The following is a 24,850-nucleotide window of genomic DNA, read 5'->3' as shown; positions in this document are numbered from 1 at the left end:
ACCCTGCTGACCTATGACCGCCGGTCACTCCGCCTTAAAAGTTAGATCCGATTCGTGACGTCACTGATGGTGACTTAAACTCAATAATTAGAATACTCTTGATGTTGTATCCAGTACTATTATACAATACAATTTTAATGCAAAATTAATAAAGGCTAATTTTCTCTAACTTACTGAATACTATAGGATGATTCATTATACGCAGATATGAACAAAGCGTCGGTTATTTCCACCGCGAATTCCCCTGGGGGTCAGGTCACCATGCGGCTCAGCTTCCCATTCTCTTTTGTCGATAAACCCCTCTGGATAATTCTTACAACAGCCTAGTTTGTTACAGAGGCCTGGTCGAGGACCGGGCCGCGGGGACACTAAAAAGCCCCGAAATCATCTCAAGATAACCTCAAGATAACGCGAAGCTTCCATCGACAAAGATTTTTCCGTTCATTTGTAAAGATTGCTACCAAATATTTTTTTTAGCGTATAGTCAACAAAGAATCCTTATTGAACACAAGAATTAAGTTACCTGCAGAAAACCTATTAGCCCATTCTTAGCAGCAATTATTTGTATCCAAATATATGCTTTTATAAATTAAAATGACTTATCTCCTCGCCTTTAACAATTAAGGAAATTGCAGACAGCCTAACTGCCCAAAGCATCTATTTATGTCCAAAAAACTTACTCATAAACATGTCCATCCTTTAATCATCTTAAATATCAGTCAAGGAACAGGCCAATTGACCCAAACGCATTTGGCCCTATTTACATCCGCCCAACCTCACTCAAACATGTACACCTTTTACAACAGACCAATTACATCTCATATGATGCGGAGGAAAATACACAACAATTGAGAGCCACCTCAACTCTTATGCTTTAATTGATTAATCAATGGATGATTTCCAGTAATGTCTCCTACCATGGTTCCCAAACCATGATTCGTCCATATGAAATCTTAATTTACATACATTGTTCTATATTGGTTGTAACAGTTAATTCCTTGCCAACATAATTCCTCGATAATCAATTTTTGTTTTTCTAAGTGTGTTGTGTAGGACCCTCAACCTCTTGTGTAGGACCGTCAACCTCTTGTGTAGGAGCCTCAACCTCTTGTGTAGGAGCCTCAACCTCTTGTGTAGGACCCTCAACCTCTTGTGTAGGACCCTCAACCTCTTGTGTAGGACCCTCAACCTCTTGTGTAGGACCCTCAACCTCTTGTGTATGAGGCTCAACCTCTTGTGTATGAGGCTCAACCTCTTGTGTATGAGGCTCAACCTCTTGTGTAGGACCCTCAACCTCTTGTGTAGGACCCTCAACCTCTTGTGTAGGACCCTCAACCTCTTGTGTAGGACCCTCAACCTCTTGTGTAGGACCCTCAACCTCTTGTGTAGGACCCTCAACCTCTTGTGTAGGACCCTCAACCTCTTGTGTAGGACCCTCAACCTCTTGTGTAGGACCCTCAACCTCTTGTGTAGGACCCTCAACCTCTTGTGTAGGACCCTCAACCTCTTGTGTAGGACCCTCAACCTCTTGTGTAGGACCCTCAACCTCTTGTGTAGGACCCTCAACCTCTTGTGTAGGACCCTCAACCTCTTGTGTAGGACCCTCAACCTCTTGTGTAGGACCCTCAACCTCTTGTGTAGGACCCTCAACCTCTTGTGTAGGACCCTCAACCTCTTGTGTAGGACCCTCAACCTCTTGTGTAGGACCCTCAACCTCTTGTGTAGGACCCTCAACCTCTTGTGTAGGAGCCTCAACCTCTTGTGTAGGACCGTCAGCCTCTTGTGTAGGAGCCTCAACCTCTTGTGTAGGAGCCTCAACCTCTTGTGTAGGAGCCTCAACCTCTTGTGTAGGACCCTCAACCTCTTGTGTAGGACCCTCAACCTCTTGTGTAGGACCCTCAACCTCTTGTGTAGGACCGTCAGCCTCTTGTGTAGGAGCCTCAACCTCTTGTGTAGGACCCTCAACCTCTTGTGTATGAGGCTCAACCTCTTGTGTAGGACCCTCAACCTCTTGTGTAGGACCCTCAACCTCTTGTGTAGGACCCTCAACCTCTTGTGTAGGACCCTCAACCTCTTGTGTAGGACCCTCAACCTCTTGTGTATGAGGCTCAACCTCTTGTGTAGGACCCTCAACCTCTTGTGTAGGACCCTCAACCTCTTGTGTAGGACCCTCAACCTCTTGTGTATGAGGCTCAACCTCTTGTGTAGGACCCTCAACCTCTTGTGTAGGACCCTCAACCTCCTGTGTAGGACCCTCAACCTCTTGTGTAGGAGCCTCAACCTCTTGTGTAGGACCCTCAACCTCTTGTGTAGGACCCTCAACCTCTTGTGTAGGACCCTCAACCTCTTGTGTAGGACCCTCAACCTCTTGTGTAGGAGCCTCAACCTCTTGTGTAGGAGCCTCAACCTCTTGTGTAGGAGCCTCAACCTCTTGTGTAGGACCCTCAACCTCTTGTGTAGGACCCTCAACCTCTTGTGTAGGACCCTCAACCTCTTGTGTATGAGGCTCAACCTCTTGTGTAGGAGCCTCAACCTCTTGTGTAGGAGCCTCAACCTCTTGTGTAGGACCCTCAACCTCTTGTGTAGGACCCTCAACCTCTTGTGTAGGACCCTCAACCTCTTGTGTAGGACCCTCAACCTCTTGTGTAGGACCCTCAACCTCTTGTGTAGGACCCTCAACCTCTTGTGTAGGACCCTCAACCTCTTGTGTAGGACCCTCAACCTCTTGTGTAGGACCCTCAACCTCTTGTGTAGGACCGTCAGCCTCTTGTGTATGAGGCTCAACCTCTTGTGTATGAGGCTCAACCTCTTGTGTAGGACCCTCAACCTCTTGTGTAGGACCCTCAACCTCTTGTGTAGGACCCTCAACCTCTTGTGTAGGACCCTCAACCTCTTGTGTAGGACCGTCAGCCTCTTGTGTAGGAGCCTCAACCTCTTGTGTATGAGGCTCAACCTCTTGTGTAGGACCCTCAACCTCTTGTGTAGGACCCTCAACCTCTTGTGTAGGACCCTCAACCTCTTGTGTAGGAGCCTCAACCTCTTGTGTAGGACCCTCAACCTCTTGTGTAGGACCCTCAACCTCTTGTGTAGGACCCTCAACCTCTTGTGTAGGACCCTCAACCTCTTGTGTAGGAGCCTCAACCTCTTGTGTAGGAGCCTCAACCTCTTGTGTAGGAGCCTCAACCTCTTGTGTAGGAGCCTCAACCTCTTGTGTAGGACCGTCAACCTCTTGTGTAGGAGCCTCAACCTCTTGTGTAGGAGCCTCAACCTCTTGTGTAGGAGCCTCAACCTCTTGTGTAGGACCCTCAACCTCTTGTGTAGGACCCTCAACCTCTTGTGTAGGACCCTCAACCTCTTGTGTAGGACCCTCAACCTCTTGTGTAGGACCCTCAACCTCTTGTGTAGGACCCTCAACCTCTTGTGTAGGACCCTCAACCTCTTGTGTAGGACCCTCAACCTCTTGTGTAGGACCCTCAACCTCTTGTGTAGGACCCTCAACCTCTTGTGTAGGACCGTCAGCCTCTTGTGTATGAGGCCTCAACCTCTTGTGTATGAGGCTCAACCTCTTGTGTAGGACCTCAACCTCTTGTGTAGGACCCTCAACCTCTTGTGTAGGACCCTCAACCTCTTGTGTAGGACCCTCAACCTCTTGTGTAGGAGCTCAACCTCTTGTGTAGGAGCCCTCAACCTCTGGTGTATGAGGCCTCAACCTCTTGTGTAGGACCCTCAACCTCTTGTGTAGGACCCTCAACCTCTTGTGTAGGACCCTCAACCTCTTGTGTAGGACCCTCAACCTCTTGTGTAGGACCTCAACCTCTTGTGTAGGACCGTCAAGCCTCTTGTGTAGGAGCCTCAACCTCTTGTGTAGGACCTCAACCTCTTGTGTAGACCCTCAACCTCTTGTGTAGGACCGTCACCTCTTGTGTAGGACCCTCAACCTCTTGTGTAGGACCGTCAAGCCTCTTGTGTAGGACCGTCAACCTCTTGTGTAGGACCCTCAACCTCTTGTGTAGGACCCTCAAACCTCTTGTGTAGGACCCTCAACCTCTTGTGTAGGACCCTCAACCTCTTGTGTAGGACCCTCAACCTCTTGTGTAGGAGCCTCAACCTCTTGTGTAGGACCTCAACCTCTTGTGTAGGACCCTCAACCTCTTGTGTAGGACCCTCAACCTCTTGTGGAAGGAGCCGTCCAACCCTCTTGTGTAGGACGCCGCAACCTCTTGTGTAGGAATCGCTCAACCTCTTGTGTAAGGAGCCGTCAACCTCTTGTGTAGGACCGCTCAGCCTCTTGTGTATGGACCGGCTCAACCTCTTGTGTAGGACCCTCAACCTCTTGTGTAGGACCCTCAACCTCTTGTGTAGAAGACCCTGCACTCTTGTGTAGGATCACTCGTCCTCATTGTGTAGGGACGGCCTGCAAACCTACTTGTTTTAGGAGTGCGTCAGCCTCTTGTGTAGGACGTCAGTCCTCTGTGTAGGAGCCATCAGAACTCTTGTGTAGGACCGGCTCAACCTGCTTGTGTATGAGGCTCACTCTGTGTAGGAAGGCCTGGCACCTCTTGTTAGGACGCCTCACCTCTTGTGTAGGACCCCTCAACCCTTGTGTAGGACCCTCAACCTCTTGTGTAGACCACTCAACGCTCTTGTGTAGGACCGTTAGAGGAGGTTACAGCCTATTGTGTAGGAGCCTCAACCTCTTGTGTAGGACCGTCAGCCTCTTGTGTAGGACCGTCAGCCTTGTGTAGGAGCCTCAAACCTCTTGTGTAGGACCTCAACCTCTTGTGTAGGACCCTCAACCTCTGTGTAGGACCCTCAACCTCTTGTGTAGGACCCTCAACCTCTTGTGTAGGACCCTCAACCTCTTGTGTAGGACCCTCAACCTCTTGTGTAGGACCCTCAACCTCTTGTGTAGGAACCTCAACCTCTTGTGTAGGACCCTCAACTCTTGTGTAGGACCTCAACCTCTTGTGTAGGACCCTCAACTTCTTGTGAAGGACCTCAACCTCTTGTGAAGGACCCTCAACCTCTTGTGTAGGAGCCTCAACCTCTTGTGTAGGAGCCTCAACCTCTTGTGTAGGACCGTCAGCCTCTTGTGTAGGAGCCTCAACCTCTTGTGTAGAGCCTCAACCTCTTGTGTAGGACCGTCACCTCTTGTGTAGGACCTCACCTCTTGTGTAGGACCTCAACCTCTTGTGTAGGAGCCTCAACCTCTTGTGTAGGAGCCTCAACCTCTTGTGTAGGACCCTCAACCTCTTGTGTAGGACCCTCAACCTCTTGTGTAGGAGCCTCAACCTCTTGTGTAGGACCCTCAACCTCTTGTGTAGGACCCTCAACCTCTTGTGTAGGACCCTCAACCTCTTGTGTAGGAGCCTCAACCTCTTGTGTAGGAGCCTCAACCTCTTGTGTAGGACCCTCAACCTCTTGTGTAGGACCTCAACCTCTTGTGTAGGACCCTCAACCTCTTGTGTAGGACCCTCAACCTCTTGTGTAGGACCTCAACCTCTTGTGTAGGACCCTCAACTCTTGTGTATGAGGCCTCAACCTCTTGTGTAGGAGCCTTCAACCTCTTGTGTATGGACCCTCAACCTCTGTGTAGGACCCTCAACCTCTTGTGTAGGACCCTCAACCTCTTGTGTAGGACCCTCAACCTCTTGTGTAGGACCCTCAACCTCTTGTGTAGGACCCTCAACCTCTTGTGTAGGACCCTCAACCTCTTGTGTAGGACCCTCAACCTCTTGTGTAGGAGCCTCAACCTCTTGTGTAGGACCCTCAACCTCTTGTGTAGGACCCTCAACCTCTTGTGTAGGACCGTCAGCCTCTTGTGTAGGAGCCTCAACCTCTTGTGTAGGACCCTCAACCTCTTGTGTATGAGGCTCAACCTCTTGTGTAGGACCCTCAACCTCTTGTGTAGGACCGTCAGCCTCTTGTGTAGGAGCCTCAACCTCTTGTGTAGGACCCTCAACCTCTTGTGTAGGACCCTCAACCTCTTGTGTAGGAGCCTCAACCTCTTGTGTAGGACCCTCAACCTCTTGTGTAGGAGCCTCAACCTCTTGTGTAGGACCCTCAACCTCTTGTGTAGGAGCCTCAACCTCTTGTGTAGGAGCCTCAACCTCTTGTGTAGGACCCTCAACCTCTTGTGTATGAGGCTCAACCTCTTGTGTAGGAGCCTCAACCTCTTGTGTAGGAGCCTCAACCTCTTGTGTAGGACCCTCAACCTCTTGTGTAAGGACCCTCAACCTCTTGTGTATGGGACCCTCAACCTCTTAGTGTAGGACCCTCCAACCTCTTGTGTAGGACCCTCAACCTCTTGTGTAGGACCCTCAACCTCTTGTGTAGGACCCTCTAACCTCTTGTGTAGGAGCCTTCAACCTCTTGTGTAGGGACGCCTCAACCTCTTGTGTAGGACACCTCAACCTCTTGTGTAGGACCGTCAGCCCTCTTGTGTAGGAGCCTCAACCTCTTGTGTAGGACCCTCAACCTCTTGTGTATGAGGCTCAACCTCTTGTGTAGGACCCTCAACCTCTTGTGTAGGACCGTCAGCCTCTTGTGTAGGAGCCTCAACCTCTTGTGTAGGACCCTCAACCTCTTGTGTAGGACCCTCAACCTCTTGTGTAGGAGCCTCAACCTCTTGTGTAGGACCCTCAACCTCTTGTGTAGAGCCTCAACCTCTTGTGTAGGACCTCAACCTCTTGTGTAGGAGCCCTCAACCTCTTGTGTAGGAGCCTCAACCTCTTGTGTAGGACCCTCAACCTCTTGTGTATGAGGCTCAACCTCTTGTGTAGGAGCCCTCAACCTCTTGTGTAGGAGCCCTCAACCTCTTGTGTAGGACCCTCAACCTCTGTGTAGGACCCTCAACCTCTTGTGTAGGACCCTCAACCTCTTGTGTAGGACCCTCAACCCTCTTGTGTAGGACCCTTCAACCTCTTGTGTAGGACCCTCAACCTCTTGTGTAGGACCCTCAACCTCTTGTGTATGGACCGTCAGCCTCTTGTGTATGAGGCTCAACCTCTTGTGTATGAGGCTCAACCTCTTGTGTAGGACCCTCAACCTCTTGTGTAGGACCCTCAACCTCTTGTGTAGGACCCTCAACCCTTGTGTAGGACCCGTCAGCCTCTTGTGTAGGACCGTCAGCCTCTTGTGTAGGAGCCTCAACCTCTTGTGTAGGACCCCTCAACCTCTTGTGTAGGACCCTCAACCTCTTGTGTAGGACCCTCAACTCTTGTGTAGGACCCTCAACCTCCTTGGTGTAGGACCCGCAACCTCTTGTGTAGGACCCTCAACCTCTTGTGTAGGACCTCAACCTCTTGTGTAGGACCCTCAACCTCTTGTGTTAGACCCTCAACCTCTTGTGTAGGACCCTCAAACCTCTGTGTAGGACCCTCAACCTCTTGTTGTAGGACCCTCAACCTCTTGTGTGGACCCTCAACCTCTTGTGTAGGACCCTCAACCTCTTGTGTAGGACCCTCAACCTCTTGTGTAGGACCCTCAACCTCTTGTGTAGGACCCTCAACCTCTTGTGTAGGACCTCAACCTCTTGTGTAGGACCACTCAACCTCTTGTGTAGGACCCTCATCCTCTTGTGTAGGACCCTCAGCCTCTTGTGTAGGACCGTCAGCCTCTTGTGTAGGACCGTCAGCCTCTTGTGTAGGAGCCTCACTCTGTAGTTAGACCCTCAACCTCTTGTGTAGGACCCTCAACCTCTTGGTAGGGAGCCTCAACCTCTTGTGTAGGAGCCTCAACCTCTTGTGTAGGAGCCTCAACCGTCTTGTGTAGGAGCCTCAACCTCTTGTGTAGGACCCTCAACCTCTTGTGTATGAGGCTCAACCTCTTGTGTAGGAGCCTCAACCTCTTGTGTAGGAGCCGTCAACCTCCTTGTGTAGGACCCTCAAACCTCTGTGTAGGACCCTCAACCTCTTGTGTAGGACCCTCAACCTCTTGTGTAGGAGCCTCAACCTCTTGTGTAGGACCGTCAGCCTCTTGTGTAGGACCCGTCAGCCTCTTGTGTAGGAGCCTCAACCTCTTGTGTAGGAGCCTCAACCTCTTGTGTAGGACCCTCAAACCTCTTGTGTAGGACCCTCAACCCTCTTGTGTAGGACCCCTCAACCTCTTGTGTAGGACCCTCAACCTCTTGTGTAGGACCCTCAACCTCTTGTGTAGGACCCTCAACCTCTTGTGTAGGACCCTCAACCTCTTGTGTAGGACCCTCAAACCTCTTGTGTAGGACCCTCAAACCTCTTGTGTAGGGACCCTCAACCTCTTGTGTAGGAACCCTCAACCTCTGTGTAGGGACCCTCAACCTCTTGTGTAGGACCCTCAACTTCTTGTGAAGGACCCTCAACCTCTTGTGAAGGACCCTCAACCTCTTGTGTAGGAGCCTCAACCTCTTGTGTAGGAGCCTCAACCTCTTGTGTAGGACCGTCAGCCTCTTGTGTAGGAGCCTCAACCTCTTGTGTAGGAGCCTCAACCTCTTGTGTAGGACCGTCAGCCTCTTGTGTAGGACCGTCAGCCTCTTGTGTAGGACCGTCAGCCTCTTGTGTAGGACCGTCAGCCTCTTGTGTAGGACCCTCAACCTCTTGTGTAGGACCCTCAACCTCTTGTGTAGGACCCTCAACCTCTTGTGATAGGACCCCTCAACCTCTTGTGTAGGACCCTCAACCTCTTGTGTAGGACCCTCAACCTCTTGTGTAGGACCCTCAACCTCTTGTGTAGGAGCCTCAACCTCTTGTGTAGGAGCCTCAACCTCTTGTGTAGGAGCGTCAACCTCTTGTGTAGGACCCTCAACCTCTTGTGTAGGACCCTCAACCTCTTGTGTAGGAGGCTCAACCTCTTGTGTAGGACCCTCAACCTCTTGTGTAGGACCCTCAACCTCTTGTGTAGGACCCTCAACCTCTTGTGTATGAGGCTCAACCTCTTGTGTAGGAGCCTCAACCTCTTGTGTAGGACCCTCAACCTCTTGTGTAGGACCCTCAACCTCTTGTGTAGGACCCTCAACCTCTTGTGTAGGACCCTCAACCTCTTGTGTAGGACCCTCAACCTCTTGTGTAGGACCCTCAACCTCTTGTGTAGGACCCTCAACCTCTTGTGTAGGACCCTCAACCTCTTGTGTAGGACCCTCAACCTCTTGTGTAGGACCCTCAACCTCTTGTGTAGGACCCTCAACCTCTTGTGTAGGACCCTCAACCTCTTGTGTATGAGGCTCAACCTCTTGTGTATGAGGCTCAACCTCTTGTGTATGACCGGTCAACCTCTTGTGTATGGGACCTCAACCTCTTGTGTAGGACCCTCAACCTCTTGTGTAGGACCCTCAACCTCTTGTGTAGGACCCTCAACCTCTTGTGTAGGACCCTCAACCTCTTGTGTAGGACCCTCAACCTCTTGTGTAGGACCCTCAACCTCTTGTGTAGGACCCTCAACCTCTTGTGTAGGACCCTCAACCTCTTGTGTAGGACCCTCAACCTCTTGTGTAGGACCCTCAACCTCTTGTGTAGGACGCCTTCAACCTCTTGTGTAGGGAGCCTCAACCTCTTGTGTAGGAGCCTCCAACCTCTTGTGTAGGACCCTCAACCTCTTGTGTAGGACCCTCAACCTCTTGTGTATGACCCTCAACCTCTTGTGTAGGACCCTCAACCTCTTGTGTAGGACCCTCAACCTCTTGTGTAGGACCCTCAACCTCTTGTGTAGGACCCTCAACCTCTTGTGTAGGACCCTCAACCTCTTGTGTAGGACCCTCAACCTCTTGTGTAGGACCCTCAACCTCTTGTGTAGGACCCTCAACCTCTTGTGTAGGAGCCTCAACCTCTTGTGTAGGAGCCTCAACCTCTTGTGTAGGACCGTCAGCCTCTTGTGTAGGAGCCTCAACCTCTTGTGTAGGAGCCTCAACCTCTTGTGTAGGACCGTCAACCTCTTGTGTAGGACCTCAGCCTCTTGTGTAGGAGCCTCAACCTCTTGTGTAGGACCCTCAACCTCTTGTGTAGGACCCTCAACCTCTTGTGTAGGACCGTCAAGCCTCTTGTGTAGGAGCCTCAACCTCTTGTGTAGGACCCTCAACCTCTTGTGTATGAGGCTCAACCTCTTGTGTAGGACCCTCAACCTCTTGTGTAGGACCCTCAACCTCTTGTGTAGGACCCTCAACCTCTTGTGTAGGACCCTCAACCTCTTGTGTAGGACCCTCAACCTCTTGTGTATGAGGCTCAACCTCTTGTGTAGGACCCTCAACCTCTTGTGTAGGACCCTCAACCTCTTGTGTAGGACCCTCAACCTCTTGTGTATGAGGCTCAACCTCTTGTGTAGGACCCTCAACCTCTTGTGTAGGACCCTCAACCTCCTGTGTAGGACCCTCAACCTCTTGTGTAGGAGCCTCAACCTCTTGTGTAGGACCCTCAACCTCTTGTGTAGGACCCTCAACCTCTTGTGTAGGACCCTCAACCTCTTGTGTAGGAGCCTCAACCTCTTGTGTAGGAGCCTCAACCTCTTGTGTAGGACCCTCAACCTCTTGTGTATGAGGCTCAACCTCTTGTGTAGGAGCCTCAACCTCTTGTGTAGGACCCTCAACCTCTTGTGTATGAGGCTCAACCTCTTGTGTAGGAGCCTCAACCTCTTGTGTAGGAGCCTCAACCTCTTGTGTAGGACCCTCAACCTCTTGTGTAGGACCCTCAACCTCTTGTGTAGGACCCTCAACCTCTTGTGTAGGACCCTCAACCTCTTGTGTAGGACCCTCAACCTCTTGTGTAGGACCTTCAACCTCTTGTGTAGGACCCTCAACCTCTTTGTGTAGGACCCTCAAACCTCTTGCTGTATGAGGCTCAACCTCTTGTGTAGGACCGTCAGCCTCTTGTGTATGGAGGCCTCAACCTCTTGTGTATGAGCGCCTCAACCTCTTGTGTAGGACCCTCAACCTCTTGTGTAGGACCCTCAACCTCTTGTGTAGGACCCTCAACCTCTTGTGTAGGACCCTCAACCTCTTGTGTAGGAGCCCTCAACCTCTTGTGTAGGAGCCCTCAACCTCTTGTGTAGGACCCTCAACACCTCTTGTGTAGGACCCTCAACCTCTTGTGTAGGACCCTCAACCTCTTGTGTAGGACCCTCAACCTCTTGTGTAGGGACCCTCAACCTCTTGTGTAGGACCCTCAACCTCTTGTGTAGGACCCTCAACCTCTTGTGTAGGACCCTCAACCTCTTGTGTAGGACCCTCAACCTCTTGTGTAGGACCGTCAACCTCTTGTGTAGGACCGTCAACCTCTTGTGTAGGACCGTCAGCCCTCTTGTGTAGGACCCTCAGCCTCTTTGTAGGACCTCAGCCTCTTGTGTAGGACCGTCAGCCTCTTGTGTAGGAGCCTCAACCTCTTGTGTAGGAGCCCTCAACCTCTTGTGTAGGACCCTCAACCTCTTGTGTAGGACCCTCAACCTCTTGTGTATGAGGCTCAACCTCTTGTGTAGGACCCTCAACCTCTTGTGTAGGACCCTCAACCTCTTGTGTAGGACCCTCAACCTCTTGTGTAGGACCCTCAACCTCTTGTGTAGGACCCTCAACCTCTTGTGTAGGACCCTCAACCTCTTGTGTAGGACCGTCAACCTCTTGTGTAGGACCGTCAGCCTCTTGTGTAGGACCCTCAACCTCTTGTGTAGGACCCTCAACCTCTTGTGTAGGAGCCTCAACCTCTTGTGTAGGAGCCTCAACCTCTTGTGTAGGAGCCTCAACCTCTTGTGTAGGAGCCTCAACCTCTTGTGTAGGACCCTCAACCTCTTGTGTATGAGCCTCAACCTCTTGTGTAGGAGCCTCAACCTCTTGTGTAGGACCGTCAACCTCTTGTGTAGGACCCTCAACCTCTTGTGTAGGACCCTCAACCTCTTGTGTAGGACCTCAACCTCTTGTGTAGGAGCCTCAACCTCTTGTGTAGGACCCTCAACCTCTTGTGTAGGACCGTCAACCTCTTGTGTAGGACCCTCAACCTCTTGTGTAGGAGCCTCAACCTCTTGTGTAGGAGCCTCAACCTCTTGTGTAGGAGCCTCAACCTCTTGTGTAGGAGCCTCAACCTCTTGTGTAGGAGCCTCAACCTCTTGTGTAGGACCCTCAACCTCTTGTGTAGGAGCCTCAACCTCTTGTGTAGGACCGTCAACCTCTTGTGTAGGACCGTCAACCTCTTGTGTAGGACCCTCAACCTCTTGTGTAGGACCCTCAACCTCTTGTGTAGGACCGTCAACCTCTTGTGTAGGACCGTCAACCTCTTGTGTAGGAACCCTCAACCTCTTGTGTAGGACCCTCAACCTCTTGTGTAGGACCCTCAACCTCTTGTGAAGGACCCTCAACCTCTTGTGTAGGACCCTCAACCTCTTGTGTAGGAGCCTCAACCTCTTGTGTAGGAGCCTCAACCTCTTGTGTAGGACCGTCAGCCTCTTGTGTAGGAGCCTCAACCTCTTGTGTAGGACCCTCAACCTCTTGTGTAGGACCGTCAGCCTCTTGTGTAGGAGCCTCAACCTCTTGTGTAGGACCCTCAACCTCTTGTGTAGGACCCTCAACCTCTTGTGTAGGACCCTCAACCTCTTGTGTAGGACCCTCAACCTCTTGTGTAGGACCCTCAACCTCTTGTGTAGGACCCTCAACCTCTTGTGTAGGACCCTCAACCTCTTGTGTAGGACCGTCAGCCTCTTGTGTAGGACCGTCAGCCTCTTGTGTAGGACCGTCAGCCTCTTGTGTAGGACCGTCAGCCTCTTGTGTAGGACCGTCAGCCTCTTGTGTAGGACCCTCAACCTCTTGTGTAGGACCCTCAACCTCTTGTGTAGGACCCTCAACCTCTTGTGTAGGACCCTCAACCTCTTGTGTAGGACCCTCAACCTCTTGTGTAGGACCCTCAACCTCTTGTGTAGGACCGTCAGCCTCTTGTGTAGGACCGTCAGCCTCTTGTGTAGGACCGTCAGCCTCTTGTGTAGGACCGTCAGCCTCTTGTGTAGGACCCTCAACCTCTTGTGTAGGACCCTCAACCTCTTGTGTAGGACCCTCAACCTCTTGTGTAGGACCCTCAACCTCTTGTGTAGGACCCTCAACCTCTTGTGTAGGACCCTCAACCTCTTGTGTAGGACCCTCAACCTCTTGTGTAGGACCCTCAACCTCTTGTGTAGGACCCTCAACCTCTTGTGTAGGACCCTCAACCTCTTGTGTAGGACCCTCAACCTCTTGTGTAGGACCCTCAACCTCTTGTGTAGGACCCTCAACCTCTTGTGTAGGACCCTCAACCTCTTGTGTAGGACCCTCAACCTCTTGTGTAGGACCCTCAACCTCTTGTGTAGGACCCTCAACCTCTTGTGTAGGACCCTCAACCTCTTGTGTAGGACCCTCAACCTCTTGTGTAGGACCCTCAACCTCTTGTGTAGGACCCTCAACCTCTTGTGTAGGACCCTCAACCTCTTGTGTAGGACCCTCAACCTCTTGTGTAGGACCCTCAACCTCTTGTGTAGGACCCTCAACCTCTTGTGTAGGACCCTCAACCTCTTGTGTAGGACCCTCAACCTCTTGTGTAGGAGCGTCAACCTCTTGTGTAGGAGCGTCAACCTCTTGTGTAGGACCCTCAACCTCTTGTGTAGGACCCTCAACCTCTTGTGTAGGACCCTCAACCTCTTGTGTAGGACCCTCAACCTCTTGTGTAGGAGCCTCAACCTCTTGTGTAGGAGCGTCAACCTCCCGCTACGGATCACCACCATTGTTTACACCTGTAATTGCTGCACCTAATCTAATCCCTAATCTAATCCCTAATCTAAAACATCTAATCCCTAACTGTAGCGTTCACTTATAACTATTCGGCACACCTCCAGCTAATCATCCTAACCAAGCTAAACCTCCTAACCTATTCTAAGATAATTCTAATTCCTCCTTCAACCAGCTTAAAATACACCCAGAACACTGATACCATTACTTCTTGTTGCTTTTAATCAGACCAACACGTATTATCTCGTCAGGTCAAATGCTTCTCATAGTATCATGTATTTTCCAGACTAACCAACGATTAGTCATTGGAAATGTGTTTACTAGTCTTGTCCAGTATTGCTCATAGCAAGACATTTTGGAGGGTCCAACCAATAACTAATTATCAAAAGAAGGCACCTAGCTGGGAAGAATTGTGTGGCAAGGGGGACTTCGTAGCCTGGTGGATAGCGCGCAGGACTCGTAATTCTGTGGCGCGGGTTCGATTCCCGCACGAGGCAGAAACAAATGGGCAAAGTTTCTTTCACCCTGAATGCCCCTGTTATCTAGCAGTAAATAGGTACCTGGGAGTTAGTCAGCTGTCACGGGCTGCTTCCGGGGGGTGGAGGCCTGGTCGAGGACCGGGCCGCGGGGACACTAAAGCCCCGAAATCATCTCAAGATAACCTCAAGATCTCAAGATAACCATCACAGTGCAGAAGATTCACAAAGGTACTAAATATCACTAAGAATGCCAATATGAAAACAGAAGTGCACAAGGCGAACGATATCATTGGTATCCGATTCCCCAAGTATTCAATCGAGGGACAAGTGACCCCGTAGGACCGTCGGAAAGAAAGATCACATCCTGGAAGTCAGGACTTTCAAGAATGATATGCACGACCATATGAGGGACAATACAGTTTGGACAATAAGGAGCAGAGCGGCGCTCCATTAATACATAACCTCGCCAGAGCCGTTTCCCACCACAGGTTATGGTGGTAGGAGAAAGGTCATGGTAGATACTAACCTTAAGAGCATGCAGTTTGTTAACAGTATTAACACAACACCAACAACATCCTCCCCCCCCCCTTCCCCAACATACCAGGACCCCCCCTCACCCCCACCAGACCAGGACCCCCTCACCACTACCACCCCAGCCACACCCCCACCAGACCAGGACCCCCCTCACCACTACCACCCCAGCCACACCCCCACCAGACCAGGACCCCCCCTCACCACTACCACCCCAGCCTCACCCCCACCAGACCAGGACCCCCCCTCACACACTACCACCCCAGCCTCACCCCCATCAGACCAGGACCCCCCTCACCACTACCACCCCAGCCTCACCCCCACCAGACCAGGACACTCTCACCCCCACCAGACCAAGACCCCCCTCACCACTACCACCCCAGGACCCCCTCACCACTACCACCCCAGCCTCACCCCCACCAGACCAGGACCCCCTCACCACTACCACCCCAGCCTCACCCCCACCAGACCAGGACCCCCCCCCCTCACCCCCACCAGACCAGGACCCCCCCCTCACCCCCACCAGACCAAGACCCCCCTCACCACTGCCACCCCAGCCTCACCCCCCCATCAGACCAGGACCCCCCTCACCACTACCACCCCAGCCTCACCCCCACCAGACCAGGACCCCCTCACCACTACCACCCCCAGCCTCACCCCCACCAGACCAGGACCCCCCCCCTCACCCCCACCAGACCAGGACCCCCCCTCACCCCCACCAGACCAAGACCCCCCTCACCACTACCACCCCAGCCTCACCCCCCCACCAGACCAGGACCCCCTCACCACTACCACACCAGCCTCACCCCTACCAGACCAGGACCCCCTCACCACTACCACCCCAGCCACACCCCCAACAGACCAGGACCCTCTCACCACTACCACCCCAGCCTCACACCCACCAGACCAGGACCCACTCACCACTACCACCCCAGCCACACCCCCACCAGACCAGGACCCCCTCACCCCCACCAGACCAGGATCCCACTTACCCCCCACCAGACCAGGACCCCCTCACCACTACCACCCCAGCCACACCCCCACCAGACCAGGACCCCCTCACCACTACCACCCCAGCCACACCCCCACGAGACCAGGACCCCCTCACCACTACCACCCCAGCCACACCCCCACCAGACCAGGACCCCCCTCACCACTACCACCCCAGCCTCACCCCCACCAGACCAGGACCCCCTCACCACTACCACCCCAGCCACACCCCCACCAGACCAGGACCCACTCACCACTACCACCCCAGCCTCACCCCCACCAGACCAGGACCCACTCACCACTACCACCCCAGCCACACCCCCACCAGACCAGGACCCCCTCACCCCCACCAGCCCAGGATCCCACTTACCCCCCACCAGACCAGGACCCCCTCACCACTACCACCCCAGCCACACCCCCACCAGACCAGGACCCACTCACCACTACCACCCCAGCCTCACCCCCACCAGACCAGGACCCCCTCACCACTACCACCCCAGCCTCACCCCCACCAGACCAGGACCCCCCTCACCACTACCACCCCAGCCTCATCACCAGCAGACCAGGACCCCCTCACCACTACCACCCCAGCCTCACCCTCACCAGACCAGGACCCCTTCACCCCCACCAGACCAGGACCCCCCTCGCAACTACCACCCCAGCCTCACCCCCACCAGACCAGGACCTCTCACCCCCACCAGACCAGGACCCCCTCACCACTACCACCCCAGCCTCACCCTCACCAGAGCAGGACCCCTTCACCCCCACCAGACCAGGACCCCCCTCGCAACTACCACCCCAGCCTCACCCCCACCAGACCAGGACCCCTTCACCCCCACCAGACCAGGACCCCCCTCACCACTACCACCCCAGCCTCACCCCACCAGACCAGGACCTCTCACCCCCACCAGACCAGGACCCCCTCACCACTACCACCCCAGCCACACCCCCACCAGACCAGGACCCCCCTCACCACTACCACCCCAGCCTCACCCCCACCAGACCAGGACCCCCTCACCACTACCACCCCAGCTACACCCCCACCAGACCAGGACCCCCCTCACCACTACCACCCCAGCCTCACCCCCACCAGACCAGGACCCCCCTCACCACTACCACCCCAGCCTCACCCCCACCAGACCAGGACCCCCCCCCCCCTCACCACAACCACCCCAGCCTCACCCCCACCAGACCAAGACCCCCTCACAACTACCCCTCCAGCCTCACCCCCACCTGACTAGGACCCCCCTCGATCACCACTACCACCCCAGCCTCACTCCCCTCCAGACCAGGACCCCCTCGATCACCACTACCACCCCAGCCTCTCCCCCACGAGACCAGGACCCCCTCACCACGACCACCCCAGCCTCACCCTCACCAAACCAGGACCCTCTTCACCACTACCACCCCAGCATCACCCCCACCAGACCAGGACCCCCTCACCCCCCACCAGACTAGGACCCCTCACCACTACCACCCCAGCCTCACCCCCACCAGACCAAGACCCCCTCACCACTACCCCTCCAGCCTCACCCCCACCTGACTAGGACCCCCCACGATCACCACTACCACCCCAGCCTCACTCCCCTCCAGACCAGGACCCCCTCGATCACCACTACCACCCCAGCCACACCCCCACCTGACTAGGACCCCCCTCGATCACCACTACCACCCCAGCCTCACTCCCCTCCAGACCAGGACCCCCTCGATCACCACTACCACCCCAGCCACACCCCCACCAGACCAGGACCCCCCTCACCACTACCACCCCAGCCTCACCCCCACAAGACCAGGACCCCCCTCACCACTACCACCCCAGCCTCACCCCCACCAGACCAGGACCCCCCTCACCACTACCACCCCAGCCTCACCCCCACCAGACCAGGACCCCCCTCACCACTACCACCCCAGCCTCACCCCTACCAGACTTGGACCCCCCTCACTACTGCCACCCCAGCCTCACCCCCACCAGACCAGGACCCTCTCACCACTACCACCCCAGCCTCACCCCCACCAGACCAGGACCCCCTCACCACTACCACCCCAGCCTCACCCCCACCAGACCAGGACCCCCCTCACCACTACCACCCCAGCCTCACCCCCACCAGACCAGGACCCCCCTCACCACTACCACCCCAGCCTCACCCCCACCAGACCAGGACCCCCCTCACCACTACCACCCCAGCCTCACCCCTACCAGACTTGGACCCCCCTCACCACTGCCACCCCAGCCTCACCCCCACCAGACCAGGACCCTCTCACCACTACCACCCCAGCCTCACCCCCACCAGACCAGGACCCCCTCACCACTACCACCCCAGCCTCCCCCCACCAGACCAGGACCCCCCTCACCACTACCACCCCAGCATCACCCCCACCAGACCAGGACCCCCTCACCATTACCACCCCAGCCTCACCCCTACCAGACTAGGACCCCGCCTCACCACTACCACCCCAGCATCACCCCCACCAGACCAGGACCCCCTCACCACTACCACCCCAGCCTCATCCCCACCAGACCAAGACCCCCTCACCACTACCACCCCAGCATCACCCCCACCAGACCAGGACCCCCTCACCACTTCCACCCCAGCCTCACCCCCTCCCAGACTAGGACCCCTCACAACTACCACCCCAGCCTCACCCACCACCAGACCAGGACCCCCTCACCACTACCACCCCAGCCTCACCCCCACCAGACCAGGACCCCCTCACCACTACCACCCCAGCCTCACCCCACCAGACCAGGACCTCTCGCCCCCACCAGACCAGGACCCCCTCACCACTACCACTCCAGCCTCACCCCCACCAGACCAGGACCCCCTCACCACTACCACCCCAGCCACACCCACACCAGACCAGGACCCCCTCACCACTACCACCCCAGCCTCACCCCCACCAGACCAGGACCCCCTCACCACTACCACCCCAGCCTCACCCCCACCAGACAAGGACCCCCCCACCACTACCACCGCAGCCTCACCCCCACCAGACCAGGACCCCCCTCACACACTACCACCCCAGCCTCACCCCCACCAGACCAGGACCCCCTCACCACTACCACCCCAGCCTCACCCCCACCAGACCAGGACCCCCCTCACACACTTCCACCCCAGCCTCACCCCCACCAGACCAGGACCCCCTCACCACTACCACCCCAGCCTCACCCCCACCAGACAAGGACCCCCCCACCACTACCACCCCAGCTTCACCCCCACCAGACCAGGACCCCCTCACACACTACCACCCCAGCCTCACCCCCACCAGACCAGGACCCCCCCTCACACACCACCACCCCAGCCTCACCAGACCAGGACCCCTTAACACACCACCACCCCAGCTACACCACACCAACAAGATACTCCACCCCAACACTTGAGCACCACAAAGTACAGTCACCTACCCAGTTGTTCAGCAGTGTTGTGTGATATCCTGTGGTCCGTGAGGCAGCTGGAGCCGTGGTGGTGCACCTCACCCTGACCACTCTCCTCACCTGGAGTGGTTGTGTTGTTCCCAAGGCGGTGGTGTGGTTAGTGGCCGGCCGCTTGTTTCATTGTAAGCCCCCCTCCTGCACCCCCGACTCTCCCTCCCTCACCCCTCCTGAACCCCAGTCACTCCCCATCGTGCTCTCCCCCCCTGATCCCCCTCCTGCTACCCCACCCCTCCCACTCCCTGCGTACTCCCGTCCCACTCCCTGAGTGACTCGGCTCAACCCGTCCTCGACTCAAGTCCATTACATTTAGCGATCGTCCCCATAGACGCGTGGATAAACAGGGGGCTTGGCGGGTACATGGCATCACTGTTGGGTCTTGATTGGGGGACCCATCACTGTTGGGTCTTGTTTGGGGGACCCATCACTGTTGGGTCTTGTTTGGGGGACCCATCACTGTTGGGTCTTGTTTGGGGGACCCATCACTGTTGGGTCTTGTTTGGGGGACCCATCACTGTTGGGTCTTGTTTGGGGGACCCATCACTGTTGGGTCTTGTTTGGGGGACCCATCACTGTTGGGTCTTGTTTGGGGGACCCATCACTGTTGGGTCTTGTTTGGGGGACCCATCACTGTTGGGTCTTGTTTGGGGGACCCATCACTGTTGGGTCTTGTTTGGGGGACCCATCACTGTTGGGTCTTGTTTGGGGGACCCATCACTGTTGGGTCTTGTTTGGGGGACCCATCACTGTTGGGTCTTGTTTGGGGGACGGGCTGCCAGGCTACATCATACCAGCACACCCAAACAAAGCCGTCAATCACACACACCGACACCAGTCAAGCACCCAGTCACACAGTCATACAGGTCGGTGAAGTCAGTGAATCTTTGCCTCTGGCCCCAGCCATTGTTCATTACCTTACTTCCCTAGAGTCTGATTGATTGATTGATGAAGATTAAGCCACCCAAAAGGTGGCACGGGCATGAATAGCCCGTAAGTTGTGGCCCTTTTGAGCCATTACCAGTATCAATAGATGATACGGGAGATCTGTGGAGGTGCGACTGCACCCTGCGTGACGGGAGATGTCTCCCGTGGGTGAGAGGGGGCCTAGAGTCTACCATTGTGAGATTTTTATCTACGTTCACCTCTCTTAGGAGGTTGACCTTAAACAGAAAGGAGTGTTTGGCCAACATGGTGGTGTAGAGCTTGTACTTTAGGCAAGAGACCATTGAAGTGCGGGAGCTGACCATCGAGACTTCAACCGTTCATGAGTAACCCGTCCTCTTAAAAATAACGTCGCTCTTCGCTCTCATGCGCACTATGGCCAAAAATGGACGTAATTTTAAATGAAATCGGCTCACGAAAGTGATGTACTGTCCCGTTTTCTGTTTGAGTCCTCCAGCCTACTCGGAAATGTTAGGAGAGGAAACTTTCAATTAACATTTTTCATGAAGTTTTGAAACTTAAGGAGAATTTCCTGCCCACCTAACCTACCAGCGGACCCTTAACTTACTGTTTTAAGGAAAAAAATCCAAAATATAATTTTCATTTTTTTTCATTTTGAAACTATGTCCATTTTCGGCCATACGGGCAAACGGCCAAAAGCGACATTATTTTTAAGAGGACAGGTTGACCCAAGATACTTTAACTCTCGTCTCCAAAGACGATAATCAAGCAAATGCCTTAATTAATTACCGTAATTGATCTGTGATTAATTACGTTAATCGACGGTCAACAGCAGTCAGCAACAGTTTACTTTAAACACAAACACTTGTCTCCCACAGACAAGTACACTGTTAAACAATAACTCGCTCGCCCAATTACATCACAGTTGACCTATCAGTCACTTTTTTTTTTTTTTTTTTTTTTTTTTTTGAGATATATACAAGAGTTGTTACATTCTTGTACAGCCACTAGTACGCGTAGCGTTTCGGGCAAGTCCTTAATCCTATGGTCCCTGGAATACGATCCCCGGCCGCGAAGAATCGTTTTTTCATCCAAGTACACATTTTACTGTTGCGTTAAACAGAGGCTACAGTTAAGGAATTGCGCCCAGTAAATCCTCCCCGGCCAGGATACGAACCCATGACATAGCGCTCGCGGAACGCCAGGCGAGTGTCTTACCACTACACCACGGAGACTGTTTGACCCAAACGAGTTACGCTAACCAAGCTGCCACCCTCTCAACAGTCTATGACTGTTGAGAGGGTGGCAGCTTGCTTTAGTAAGGCTTAATTACCCCTAATTAACCTTGAGCAATTAAATACCTGTCCCTTGGACCAATAATTATCTATACAGAATAGATCCCAATTCACACTGCCTAAGCAGGTCTCATCAATACACTGAATTCATGGTAGAGGTGTTAATTACCCATAATTAACCTAAGTGCTTAATCAACTGTCCCACAGACAGATATATTTAGTCCAACGAATTATGCTAGCCCAATTGATTTCGCCATCCGACAGTCAAACCATGTGATGTTAATTACCCACAATTAACTTGAGCCACTAATTAGCCATCCCACAGACCGATAATTAGTCAAGAGCAAATTACGTTAACTCAAGTACCGTAGCTCCTTCAACAGTCCCTCACCATTGTGTGAATCCACTATGCAGGTGCTAATTACTCTAATTAGCTAGAATGATCAATTAGCTGTCCCACGGACAGATAATTGCACCTGAAACTTATCTCGTTAACTCAGTGCTGCTACTCTCTGAGAAGTTCTTCCATCAAATGCAATGTGCAACCCCCTTTGTGTAGATAATTATTCCTAATTAACATCAATGAATCCTTAAATCGTCACAAATAAAGATCACACCAAGGAACCACATGTCACACTGTGACATATAAATAAATAAATGTCACTGCCCAATATGCCTGCAGTAGTCTGCACTATGGTAATTACTGTCATCACACACACACACACAATAATGTCTCACGCGGTTCGGCAACAATCTTGAGGTTATCTTGAGATGATTTCGGGGCTTTTTAGTGTCCCCCGCGGCCCGGTCCTCGACCAGGCCTCCACCCCCAGGAAGCAGCCCGTGACAGCTGACTAACACCCAGGTACCTATTTTACTGCTAGGTAACAGGGGCATAGGGTGACAGAAACTCTGCCCATTGTTTCTCGCTGGCGCTTAGGATCGAACCCAGGACCACAGGATCACAAGTCCAGCGTGCTGTCCGCTCGGCTCCCTTAACAATAATAAATTTATACAATTACATCGCTGCCCAATACTTCTGCAATTAATTACTGTGAGGAATCACTTTGATGGATGCTAATTACCCTAATTAGCCCGAGTAAGTAATTAACGGTCCGACAGACAGATATTTACTTCAGCAATGAAAATACGCTAACTCAGTCACGCTGTCGCCCTCCCGACAGCTGGCGTTAATTATCCTAATTAACTAGAGTAACCAATTAATTGCCCCATGGACAATTAATTAGTTCGTAACGAACTTCAGTAACTCGACACACTGTCACCCACTCGACAGTGCTCTCATCAAAGCAATGTGAATTCCCTTAGTGAAGTTAATTATCCCGTAATTAACTCTCTAAAACCCTAATTTCGTGATTATGATTTCACCAAGCAAACACAGTACAAGGCAGCAATATAAACATATACATATATAAATTCCCTCTCCAGAACACACACGACACTGGTGTCATTAACATACCCATATGTTAATGACCTCCCAACACATGACACAACGTGTCATGTGTTGACACGACCATAGATGACCGTGTCAACCGATCACCCATGGTCGGTTGACCATGAGTGATCAACCTATGATTACTGCCAGATTACTGGACCTCCAACAATGAGACCCTCATGGATATGGTACCTAGCATGATCTGTATAAATTGTACTAATTACCCCTGGCAAGGAGTAGACGTTGAGTCTGGCCCTAGCTTCGGTAGGTGGCAGACGTGTTGCTTCGGTGCTCCGGCAATTGGTGCTTGTTTACCAGTTTGGCTGGTTGGGGGGTGGGTGTGTCTCTGCCCGCCTGTGCTGACGTGGAGTTACGATGGGGTCCCTCTTCCCTCTCACCCCTATCGTCCAGGCTCAGTCTGTGGGACTCGAATTCTCTGTGCGGGCCGGTTAGCCGGAGATTGCGCTGGCTTGTGATTTGCTATCTATCCCTGTGTTAGCAATTTATGGGGTCGAGTTGGTAATGGCCCGTTGGGCGATAGTGAAATTCATGGAGGAGATGGCGTATCGCGATTTTCTCCGGCGATACGAGGGGCGGGCATTACCCCTGCCGGATGGTGCGGGCACTGTGACCCTCTCTGATCGTAGTGGTGCCCTCACTTACGTCACTGTACATGGGGCTCCCTTGGAGTTTCCGGAGGGTCTGCTACGGCGGTATTTCGGCCAGTTTGGCGCAGTGGTTAGTGTGCGGATGAACGTGGTGTCTTCCAGTCCACTTAAGGGTGTGAGGACTGACATTCGCACCCTGGGCATGAGACTCCGGGCAGATATTCCGTCCTCTGTGCGCCTTATGGGGTACAACGTTCGGGTATTTTACCCCCGCCAGCCTCGGACGTGTTATCGTTGTGGCCTTTTGGGCCATCAGGCTGCTGACTGTTCTGCGCCTGCCGTTGCACCAGTGAATCTCTTCAGTGAGGAGGATTTTCCGCTGCTTCCTGTGGGGGATGATTTGGTGGATGTGGATGTCTCTTCAGCTGAGGAGGTGCCCCTCTGTGTCAGCTGTTGCTCCGCCTGTTGCGCCCCCTGTTGTTGTCGCCTCTCCTCCGGTGGTAGTGTCCTCGCCTAGTGCTCAGCCTGCTCCGGCTGGTGTCCCTGAGCCTCTTCCGACTGCCGTCTGCTCGGACCCCTCGTCTTTCCTGTTCTTCCTCTGCTGCATCTGTCCAGGTCCCTGCACCCACGCCATCTGTTCTGGCTGTGCTGGGAGCTGGGGTGGATCCGGCGCTTCCTCCTGTGCCTGGCCTCGTGCCCCGTGTGGTTGAAGATGCTGCCATACTGCGGCGTGCGACGGTTCGCCCGGCTAGTGTTGTGCGTGTCGCTGAGTCTGCCTCCAGGTCAGAGGATATGCGGCCCGAGCCTAAGCGTTCCCGGCTTTCTTCTTCTGCGTGGGCAGATGTTGGTGACTTCGACGAGTGTGGTCCTTCCGGTGACGGTGGAGTGGCTCCGGTTGTGGTGCACACTACGGTGGTGGCGGAGGTGCACTTGCCTGAGGATGCCGGTGTTTCGGCCTCCCCTTCTGGTCTGGTGTCCAAGGGTCCTGCTTCCGGTGCGTTGCCTGCGTCGGATGGCTTTGGTTCTTCGTGGGGGGTGGTTTCCCCTGCTGAGGTTGGTGGTGAGCAGGGTGGCCTGGTGATGGTGTTTAGAAAGGATGCTCGCTCTGGGAGTTCTGTGGCCCCTTCCTCGTTACCCGTTTCCTCGGCAGCGGTCATGCCGCCTCCTCCGTCTCCAGCAGTCTCTTCCGTGTCTCCTGTGATCTCCGTGGAGGTGCTACCATCTCTCGTCCGGCCCCTGCTCCTGTGCGTACGATGGCGAGTAAGTCTCGGCAGCCCTCGTCCGCTTCTCCAGTGTCGTCTACTTCCTCGAAGGGCGTGGATGGCGCTCCCCAGCCTCGTTATGCGACTTGCGTCAGTGACCTCGGGCGTTGGCCGATGCCGCCAGATCTGGATGTTCCTGAGTTTATGGTACCCCCCCTCGGCAGCGAGGGATCAAAAACCCTACCGACCTTGAAGATTTG

At 53.8% G+C, this 24,850-nt stretch overlaps 2 protein-coding genes across 8 annotated transcripts in view; both read right to left on the bottom strand.

Moving 5' to 3' along the window:
* Positions 1-24,850, bottom strand: part of LOC123748304 (uncharacterized) — a 67,304-nt gene that overhangs the window by 35,903 nt on the left and 6,551 nt on the right. For 3 of the 7 annotated variants that reach the window (XM_069305451.1, XM_069305454.1, XM_069305456.1), the window contains exon 1: positions 19,103-19,234. The exons of the other annotated variants lie outside the window; for them this stretch is intronic. The gene's annotated coding sequence lies outside the window, so the exon portion shown is untranslated. Of the gene's footprint in view, positions 1-19,102; positions 19,235-24,850 lie in introns of those variants that run through there. 7 annotated transcript variants of the gene reach the window in all.
* On the bottom strand, positions 515-24,545 carry LOC138352874 (retinitis pigmentosa 1-like 1 protein). The gene is made up of 10 exons (XM_069305426.1): positions 23,948-24,545; positions 12,322-12,540; positions 8,255-8,509; positions 6,964-7,260; positions 6,458-6,627; positions 5,754-6,005; positions 4,881-5,108; positions 2,702-2,995; positions 1,715-2,008; positions 515-523 (listed from the first exon to the last, which is right to left on the bottom strand). The coding sequence occupies exons 1-10, from the start codon at positions 24,543-24,545 to the stop codon at positions 515-517; spliced, it is 2,616 nt and encodes an 871-aa protein (XP_069161527.1).

This window comes from Procambarus clarkii, chromosome 55 (genome assembly GCF_040958095.1).
Source record: "Procambarus clarkii isolate CNS0578487 chromosome 55, FALCON_Pclarkii_2.0, whole genome shotgun sequence".
Classification (NCBI taxonomy): Eukaryota; Metazoa; Arthropoda; class Malacostraca; order Decapoda; family Cambaridae; genus Procambarus; species Procambarus clarkii.
Note: the sequence above shows the minus strand (reverse complement) of the source record. Positions and strands in the feature narration are given on the sequence as shown.

What these genes read in the sequence shown, in the direction of transcription:
- LOC138352874 (XM_069305426.1), bottom strand. Translation starts at nt 24,545, where the DNA reads ATGACCGCTGCCGAGGAAACGGGTAACGAGGAAGGGGCCACAGAACTC. An exon ending in TGACGGTCCATACACAAGAG is followed by an intron (nt 6,628 to 6,963) that starts GTTGAGGGTCCT and finishes GTCCTACACAAG; the next exon opens with AGGTTGAGGCTCCTACACAA. An exon ending in TTGAGGGTCCTACACAAGAG is followed by an intron (nt 2,009 to 2,701) that starts GTTGAGGGTCCT and finishes CCTACACAAGAG; the next exon opens with GTTGAGGGTCCTACACAAGA.